This window comes from Pocillopora verrucosa, chromosome 1 (genome assembly GCF_036669915.1).
Source record: "Pocillopora verrucosa isolate sample1 chromosome 1, ASM3666991v2, whole genome shotgun sequence".
NCBI lineage: Eukaryota > Metazoa > Cnidaria > Anthozoa > Scleractinia > Pocilloporidae > Pocillopora > Pocillopora verrucosa.
In genome coordinates, this window is record NC_089312.1 from 1,757,796 (window position 1) to 1,768,096 (window position 10,301).

Here is a 10,301-nt window from a genome sequence, read left to right on the forward strand (position 1 = left end):
CTGGAGACAAAGCACGAAAAAAAGGGAATCACAATCACGCAACTGATTAATAACAAAATCCTTCCACACTGCACAGTGGAAAGAATCCCAAAATCAAAATGACAATATACTCGACCAACCCATGAATTTCACCATTTCAATTTAGCGTTCACCTTCGCCATCGTGAAGGATAGCGAAATCCGCAGCAAAGAGCATTGATAGAGATGCTCTAGGCCACAGATCTCCGTTTTACTGTAAGACACCAACGAACACAAAAGGATTAACTCCACTCACCGTATGGGTCTTTACTGAGAACTGTTCCGATGAAAGAATTTGCGAAATTATACCAAGGCTGTAGTCCTTTTGCGTCGTATTCTGTCTTGAGATCAGATCCCTCTGTGCTTGTATCTTCAAAGTTGTCATTCCAAATTATTGTCGTGCCGTTAACTGTCGGCGTTCCACAGCTCCCAAAGGCAACAAAACAAAAGAAAAACAAAACTAGAAATGCAGTTGCCGGCGACGACATTTTATCAAATCACTGCCAAATAACAGAGGATATAGCTGATGTTGACTTTCCGTGTAAAAAAAATGTAACGACGTAACGACTTGTATGATCAAGTATTTGCAGATAAATCCCGTGAAAACCAGTATGTCTTTCGCTCAAACCTTGGCAATCAAGAAGACGTTGGATGTCACGAGGTTCTTGAGAATTCTTTAACTAGGAAGTGAACCTTTCCCTGGATTTTCAGGCAGCACGTTCAAGCAAATTGCATCAATTCCTTCGTGACCACTTCAGATAATTCAAGCGGAACGTCTTCAATCTGAAAGCCAAACACCCAAGATTATTTGCAAATGTAGAAATAGACTACAATCTCTTAAGAAAAAAGGACGAGGAAAATATATTTACAGCCGAGGTAGATTTTGAGCCACAAAGCCGCGCTTGATAACGTTCAATTTCTCGACAAGTGAGGATCGTGACGTCACGCAAACGTCACTCATCCGATCATGCCCTATAATAGTTCTTTGTTTTTCTCTCTCAGAGTTCATTTCCATGGAAACAAAACTCCTTCTAAACAAGATATTGACACGGTAATTTACCATTTCGACTCGGTTCTCGGTTGGAATATTGTTGGTTGACTGCTAAAATCACGAGAATTGGTGTGCACCTTATAATTCGTGAAACTTGAGACTATTGAAAATGTGGAAACAAAGAGCAATGGTTCTTTTCATTCAAAGTAAGACCAAGTGCCAATCAGCATCAGGTTTTAATACAGCGATAAATACAGCAGTTGCTATGTTTATATCCCGGAAACATAAAATGAATTTTTATAAGACGTTGTCGTTGTTGATTTCTGAGACATGCGTAAAACTCAGAAACACATATGTTTATGGCTCAAGTGTTCTTGTAAAATTCAATGCTTGAAAACCACAGAAAAAGTGGATGTTTCCTCTCTCTTCATTCTACAATACGGAAACCATTTAAGACAGTATGACAATAAATTCCTCACGTTGATTTGTTCGTGGTGGAGGCGTGAATGGGGGAAGGTGTTCCATTAAGATTAATCACTAGGAATCCACGTCAAAAAAAGGAAAGTTAGAACAGACAAAGAAACTGATATAAAATATATTAATATAAGTAAAAACTAATATCTTTTAAGCGCGTGGGTGACATGTCAGTGCAGGCTGACCATGAAATAATTTTTCCCCTTATTTACACTGTTAGCATGAACCAGACGGATTGAATTTTTACTTGAACCAATAAATAAATTGCTTACTTGGTACTTACTACGAGAGACACTTAAGTAGGGAAAATTTCAGCTGGCACTATGAGATGAGGAACTGTCTCTCAGGACAAGAGAAAGGAATTTACAGCAAACCACAAGATGCCATTTGCATTAGTATGTCATCTGCCCAACAGTCCAAATCATCAGCATCATAACGATTTGACACATAAATCATAATAATTCGACCCTCTTGAAAGACAACGTATAAAGATTTTTCGACGCTTGTGCACTTTCTAACTTCGTTGACACATTCGGATTTATCGACTTTACTTCGAAGAAGTCATAATTATTTATGTTTGCGACAAGACGACCACGAACCGTAAGAGGAACAAAAGGCAGCCCTTGTGCGGTATTAGCGGTGGTCTCTTCCTAAAGTTTCCGTGATGAAGTCGAGCGAAACGAGCGTGACGGTAAATGGTAATTTTTTTCGCTCCTTCTTCTGCTCCTCCGGGAAAAAAAGTCCTTTGACGATTGTTAAGAGAAAATCGGAGTGTGAGATGACTCTAGAAAATGAAACTCTCCAAAGAACCGGCATTTTTTGCGATAAAACATGTAGAAAGAACTAAAATTAGCGTTGAGGTGTGACTACATGAATTGAAAACACATTTCGATGCACATCTTAATGACCAAGTAGATTTCACCGCATCAAAGTAGCTAGAAGGCCTCAGGACTTCCAGTAAAGTTAGTGCACGCAGCGGTTCGAGGTAAAATTTCTGCAACAGCCCCATCCTACAGTATGCATTCAGTTCTTGGTTAGAGAAAACAATGACAAAAACAATACATTGTCATTGGGAAAACGGATTTGTTCTATGGGGCTGTGCGGAAATTTTACCCGGTTCGATGTCGAAGCGACATGATAACTTGAATAAAAGGGGCAAGAATCTTGAACTTGAAGCATACCTGAATACTGCGAGAAATCCACTGCAATGATGAGAAATAAGCACAATCAACAAGGCTTCTATTCAAACAATGGTCTATATGAATTATCCTGAGCTGAACAGTCATGCTCCCCAGACCACGCTCCAATGGGGTCAATGATCACGTTGTGCTAAATACTTTGTATTGTTCTAGGTTATTTTTAATTGAATCAAAACAGAAGTTAATGAGTGCACAGGAATGCGCAGCATAATTTAAAACAATCCTAAAGAATTTGCAGAATAGCTTGGCGACTGTTTTAACAAAATTCCGAGTCAAAGCAAATGGATTTGCGTTTTGCTATAGGATTATGACATTTTTCTACGCCCTCCGGGCTTTCATTTAAGAGGTAGAGCGCTCAAATTAGTAGTTGAAGACTAAACTCTACGTTGATGAATTAATGGCTTTTAAGAATAACGATTTAAGATAACGATTAAGTTACTCATCGACTTCATTTTCAGCAGCTGTAAGAGTAATTTTCATAGCCTTTATTTCTTTGGCGGGAAAACTCGTGCGGTCCTCTCATCGACGAATCGGATGCAGTTAGGAAAGAGCGCGTCTGACTCACTTGTTTCTAGCAGTTTTCTTCCGCAAACTTTGAGTTATCATTGGCTCTCTGAACTTCTCTACCTAGTGTCGGTTTTGTTATGACGACATACAAATAAAATGCACTCTTTTATCCAGAGACCTATCTATCTTGAATTCCACCTTAACCAGTTTATAATTTCTCATCAATTAGCGGGCGTGTAATGCAATTTTTTTTTCACCGGAGTACATGCTTCAAGTCCATTTGCACAGGCAGGTGAGTGGATAAAATGTGTCGAGTGATGTACACAGATTGAAATGACTGAGTTACGCTGCACAATTTATTTTTCATTCAATGTCCGTCCATCCTTCTTCCATTCATTCATGAATTCTTTCGATCTTTCGATCTTTTCTTTGTTTATCAAATAATCGATTAATTTTATCTCGACGAAGGCTTTCCGCTTGCTGTGAACTACGTAGTCGATTCGGACATGAAAAATAGTTCATTGTAGATGTAATGTCATGCAACGAGCTCGCAAAGTTAGGTTGAGAAGTTCATTGGGTGACATCTACCCCGAAAAAGGCCACTAAGTAAACCAAACAAAACCCAGCCTTCAATTTACCGGATTGACTTTGACGCACGCACCGTTGTAATGCGAATAATTGGGAAACTATGTCATAAGGTGTCAGCAAGACAAAGGTCACGTTCAAGCTTATCAAGCGAGCTTTTGATGCCTGCCAACTAAGACTGTAATAATCACCCGATAGCAGTGTGTATTTACGTCTGCACGTCTTCTAACTTATGAACTTTTTCGAAACTTTTGGAAAACTACGGATGGCGTATATATTGTACCTATATCTTTGAATTTTCAAATCATTCCCTCGAGATCGTTGAAGAATAAAAAGGAAAAATTCTAGAGAGAAACATGGTTATTCGTTAATAGCTCACGAGAGAGGAGAAGTAAACAGGAATTAACGCAGCATTTGTAGCCTGTGATTATCGGCCCTGCAGCAAGTTAATTATTAAACGAGATTATGTCATATTATTCAAAATAAAAGCATATAACCTTCATCTCGGTTGTATCCTTCTGTTAATAATAAAAGCACCTAGACTCATAAATAATTGAACTACAGTTCCCTCGACAAACAGAGCTTTAAGTTACATTTCGCGCAAGTTTTTATACAGCCCATCTAAAAATCCCTTTGACTTTGAGTGATATATTATTATTTATGTAACTACCACGCTACAATGAATGACATTGCAGAAACAAATATCGAAACGATCCTGTACAGCACGAGCTTCAGGTTGCCTTGCAGCAGGATCACAGAACAATCATAAACTAATATAACTCAATAAAACTTCGTCTTACCTTCTAAACTCCCTGCTTTCTATGAATAAACGCAAGTGAAAAATAAAACCACTCTCAGTATGACTCACGTCTCTGAACAAGACTTTTGCGTAGGACAGCCCTTGATGACGTCACAAAAGGGAAACGGAAAGCATACACAGATATGGGCATTTTGAAAACTATTGTGTCAAGTGGAGAACAGTTCTTGTTCATTGAATGTAACCTGAAATTGTTTTGAATTTTCGCCACTTTGTTCTCCTGTTGATTAAAACGGTTGCCGGCGGCGGTCATCTTGTAAACCCTTGCAGTGAAAAACCAAATGAAAGCCAATCTTGACTGAGTTGTGCTCGTTTAAGGGCAATTAGATATGATCACGTTTATTTCCCTTGTACGGCATGTAGTGTTACATGTTTAGATGCTGAGGTAAATGAATAAATCATACATTCATCGCATGATACGGTTTAGTAAGTTTTGAATGTATTTCACCGATAGAAAAAGTCAAATAGTTTGGCGCTTAGATATATATTTAAGAGTCTAAACTTTCTAACATTTAAACCGAGTGCTCTTCACTGTAATTGGAAATATTTTTGTGAAACAGTTTTCACAACAGCAGTAGCGAATAAGGTAAAATGTTATGAATAAGTCTTCTTTTAACGCTAAATCATTAGAAAAAGGAAAGTTAATTTTTAGATCATATGATGCTCAAAGTTCACAAAATTTAGGCGAGGAGGAAGGAAGTAATTAACACCCAGACACAGAGCCTGAAAAGGTCATTGATGCATTCACATCTGCTAACAAAATTCCTCTGCTTTATTTAGCGGAATGTTGTGGACAATAATCGTTACGTATAGGTATTCGAACTTGTAAATCAAAGTGATCCTTCTTTAGGTTTTGGAACAGACTTTTAAGTGATTTTGCTCGTGCCGTTTCAGGCTATGTCAACTGAGCTAGCTTTTATTTAGGCGTTAAACATACATGGCTAGTGTTCCTTACAAATCCCCTGAATTAATCGAAGTTCGCGAGAAGTTTCAGTAAGAACGGTGTATTTTTTTAATTTCTTTGTTATCTTTTGGCAAGAAAATATCAACTCTTGCTTTCGGAAAGATTTCAGGAAGACCTCTGATTTCTTCTAAGGTTATATATAGAAAAGCCTCATTCAATGAAAAGTTTATCGTTAACTATTTTTGTGTAATGACACCTAGCTACATAAAAAAGTGGAGGAAAATTCGATGAACATATATAACCACAAAACCATTTCAGTTTTACTGCCTAATCAACCCTTTCACGGCCAAGTTCTCATTAGTAATTCTCCTTACTGTCTGCCATACAGATTTTATGATGTTACTTTGATCAACTGAGAGTCCCCCAAATTAATATATTTTTTTTATTTATTTGTCTTCTTGGTATAGTATCAATATTGTAAGGATAAATTCTGTCTTGGTCACTCATTGGGGTGAAAGGGTTTGGTAACTAATAATTTGATTTCAAAGATTGAATACGAAATGTTTGTGCAGTATGTTTTTGCTTATCAAAATAGCAAACGAAAGATATGGAAATAACGTCTAAAAGGAAAGATGATATAGCTATCAATAACTAGTACAATAAATTTACGGGTACTTTTTATATTTAAGAGGAGGGGCGTAATTCAGTTATTGACCCCTTAACTGTTGCGTCAGAGGCCATTATTAATGCCTTTTCATCAGCCAATTAACTCCCGTAAAAACACTCGTGGTTATGATGTTAAATTGGATGTAAGTGGATGTTGGATTTTACGGTTTTCTTTGCGTCAAAAATTTACCCGTTAAAGGAATCATCTGTCAGCGGAGGAGGGAGGGATTGAAGAAAAAGGGGCAGGAAAGGGCATTTCATTTCCTCTCCTAATCGTTCCTCTCTCACTACTAAATTTAACCCTAAAACTCCAATCAGTGATTAACATGTAACTTCTCCCTGCAACATCTACAGATTATCCAGCCAACATGTAATGAGAATACTGAAACTTATCAGGTAGAAGTTAGTAGTTTTGATCTAACACCAAATTCCTATGACTTATTTACAAGGAAATATTTAGCATCTAAAGGGGAGAATTAACAATCAGATCTTGGGAGTTAAAGGGTTAACGATTTTTGTACCATTTTGGTGAAGTTCTTTCTTTAAAGATGACATATTCTTGATTTAAACGACAAAGTAATGTAAAACCATTTGACGTTTTTCCTTTTCTTTGTCAAAAATTAAAACTGTTTTTTTTTTGTTCTTTACAAGTTTATCTCTTTTTACTTAAATATATTTAATTTATTGATGCTTAAAGTAATGAAGTGACATCACTTTCGTCGAGCTTTCACAAAAAATCTTTTTTAAAATTCCGAAAATTTTACGACTTAGATCATACTAGTCGTAACTTTATGAAGTAGCTCCCTTAATCTCTAATACATTTGAGACGCGACCGCTTTATAGACTTAATATTTGAAGGATTAAATCTTGTATCTTCTGGTGAGTGTCTCCGCGCAGGTGCTAACATCTTTTTTCTCTTTCAATGCCTTTTTTTTGGAAACGCACGACAGACTTCACCAAAAAACAGGTCTCATTTGCGTTAACGATTTGAGTTGCCCTTTGCATTTCATGTTTTGTTTACACGAGCAAACTAGCAAGCTGTCGGTGCATATTTGGCAAATTACGCGACAACTCTGAGTGTGATTGCATGTTCCAAATTCCCACAGGACTAAAACACTGGGTAACTTCCGCATCGAGTTTCGAAATTTATTTGGTCGCATGTGTGGCTCACGCATAAAGAAAACCTGTCTTTCACGGAAAAAAAAAGAAAAAAAAAAAAACCAACAATTCTTCTACGAATGATTTAGACGAATCCAAGCACTTTCTATGCCCAAACAACTCTTAAAGACTTATTTATTGTGTTTCTTTTGTTTGTTTGCTTGCTTTCTGAATAAAAACACTTTCCTTCAAACGTTTTCTGTTCCGGGAAATGCATCAATCGATAACCAGAATATTAACCATATAGTGCGCCTTCACGTAACAAATTGCTGCTCTATCGTTGGTTCATCAAAGCACTGAAGGGATTAGTCGTTTGAATGCCTGATTTTCTTATGTTTTCACAAGCTTTAACCAAAGGAAAACATTTATGGTCCCTCCAACATTTGAAGATCTTCGATGAAATTTTCCTTTTTCACTTTTATCTTCTAATTTTTGGGATCGAAAGTTTTACTCTCTTCGAAAATGCAGAAGAACTTTGGCAGAACAAGGGTTTGAGAAGAATTGTTGTTGTAACAGTTGTTGTTTTTTTTCCGTCGCTAGGAAATCGAAAACTTTTTTGCAAAAAGCCATTTCCGAAAAATGGTATTTACGATATCTGAAGAACAAAGCTCACCAGACAGATGACAAGAGCGGTTGTCAGAATTATTGAAGACAACTTGACATATTTACAGAAGAAAAATGGAAAAAACATTGCGAAACAAAAGCATGAAATTTCTCAGAAATAGCTCGCGTGATGTCTGCCAGAATTTAAGAGACATCTAGCGCAACTGAATAGTCATCAAAATTATAGACCACATTTGGCAATAAAAAATGCTAAATATATTACGAGTCCCCCCCAAAAAAAATCGAGAGATATTTTCAACGAATTTCCAAACAGAAAGCAATGTCGCTAAAATAGAACTGAATCTTGCTAATAGAAACCCTCAAATTATTGTTAAAGCGAGTAACTTAGTCACATGAAATTGTCAAACGTAACAACTGCCTGTGGTGATATACTGACAGAAAATTGCGAAATTGGGCGACAAAATCGAATAAGCTCGTTGGTTTCAGAATGCAGTGAACTTTCGAAAGGTTCTTTTCAGATACTTATGTAAAGAAAAACTTACATCGCCTTCGGATGAACGATATTTAGATAGCTGGATCTTAAATACAGCAGCTATCTAAATATGAAACATTTTCTGAGCCGGAGCTTGATCAAAAGAAATAAATTTTCCCTTAATTCAACAAGGAGGATGGAACTAAATACGTCTATGCAATTCAAAACCAACAATGAAAGGAATATAACACTCCCAAAAGTCACAACGATTTTTAAACTCGATTTATTCGGAAGTCCATAATTGCTGGGTAGGTAAACATGAATGTTCGAAGAAGCCTGTTTAATTATTAAGTTCTAAACATCTGAAAAAAAGCCGTTGTTGTGTTTAGAAAAGAGGGATTTCCTCTAGGTACAGTTTATGCATGATTTAAGCGCCTAATCGCTCAAAAGATGGCTTTCATTGTATTATTTTAAAAATATCTAACAAAATCCCTTCAAATTGTGACAACGGCCTGAAGGTAGCGGCGAAGAAGGATTGATGCAACAACATCTAAAAACGTATCATTTGAGGAACTTACCATACGCGATATTTCCCCGATAATATATGCCCAAATATTCCACCGTTTGGAGCTTTCAGACGATGTATGGGAAAGCCAACGTCTAAGCGAAATACAATACGAAAGATATTGATAAAATTAATGTGACAGCGTTGCATAGAAACCCAACCAATCATCTTTTGTTTATCCAAGTAAATTGCAAGCCTTACCGAATTTGAAATATAAATATTAATAAGTTTCACAACAGCAATTGGTTGAGAATGAAAGCGATAAACAGAATTGGTGTCACAGATGTAGAAATGGAATCTCTTACGACATATTTTGCATTTTCTATTAACAGCTTTGGGCGTTGATTCGATTAAATTTCTTGCACCGAGCGGGTTTAATTTTGAAGGATTAATATCATAACTTAGAGGCTCAGAACGTAATCTTTCTCGCGATCTTCGATTCGAAACCTGTACGGGAAACAAAAAAATTATTAGCAAATGTTTTTGTTATTAAAATATTACGTGAAAATATGGGAGTTCTTCCGCAGATATCGGATATCATTTCTCGCTTGATTCGATCTTTATTTACGACTGAAAAAACGTGAAGAAAATGTGTCGTAACACAACCGGAAAGCGATTGGGCCTAAAGTGAATATAATCTTTTTAATCCTGTATATTTGGAACAAGTACATGCATGTGTGGTAGAGATCGTGGTGGACTTGAACACGATTTGTATAACTTTGTTTATTACATCAAATCTACAGGCGGTCTAATACAAATACTGCAATCTGATTGGCTACGCTACTCGCTATCTATCACATGATAGGTAGGTGGTAAAGCGAGTGGTAACAGTAGTGAGTGAGGTTGTAAAAAAAAACAAAATAAAAAACCGATGATGTTAAGTTTTGAACGACTAAGAAGATTTATAGTAAACAAAGAGATTATCCACTTTCGCTTTCTTTGTGTGGTGACTGATAGAGGCTTCGCTCTCATCTTTCATGACACGATAGAAATATCGAGCTCATAATCTTTTTGTTAAATGGTAACTGAATTCCTCACGTAAAGAATTATGTGTTAAAACCAGATGCCGGATCAGTTGTACTAATATGTTCCATAACGGGGAAACCTTTGTATTAACGATTGTGTGGGTTAAATTAACCACCAGAAGGTTAACGAAAGACATCGAGAGTTCTTTAAAACCTCGCGAACAGAATGCTGAACTGAATTGGTAGGCAACCTAAGTGCGAAAGGATGCGACGGATGTATGATTTTGGTATAATAAAGACATTGGCAAAGATTCTCAGTGAGAATATAATTATTGCAGTTGATCGCAGGTGAAACATGGTTTCCATAACCTTGCAAGGCAGGGGGTCATTTGACTCACGGTTTTTCTGGTTTTGGTC

At 36.8% G+C, this 10,301-nt stretch overlaps 1 protein-coding gene across 7 annotated transcripts in view; it reads right to left on the reverse strand.

Annotated features, from left to right (window-relative positions):
* LOC131788300 (prominin-1-A) overlaps nucleotides 1-9,063 on the reverse strand; it is a 32,991-nt gene extending 23,928 nt beyond the window's left edge. For 4 of the 7 annotated variants that reach the window (XM_066172744.1, XM_066172746.1, XM_059105390.2 and 1 more), the window contains exons 1-2: nucleotides 887-974; nucleotides 274-800 (exon numbers count right to left, since the gene is read on the reverse strand). In XM_066172744.1, the coding sequence (XP_066028841.1) occupies nucleotides 274-505 (232 nt within the window). In that variant the 5' untranslated portion in view covers nucleotides 506-800; nucleotides 887-974. Of the gene's footprint in view, nucleotides 1-273; nucleotides 801-886; nucleotides 975-2,663; nucleotides 2,786-4,573; nucleotides 4,668-8,932 lie in introns of those variants that run through there. The other 3 variants (XM_066172742.1, XM_066172728.1, XM_066172736.1) reach the window with 3 other exon arrangements.
* Nucleotides 9,064-10,301: the final 1,238 nt, after the last annotated feature.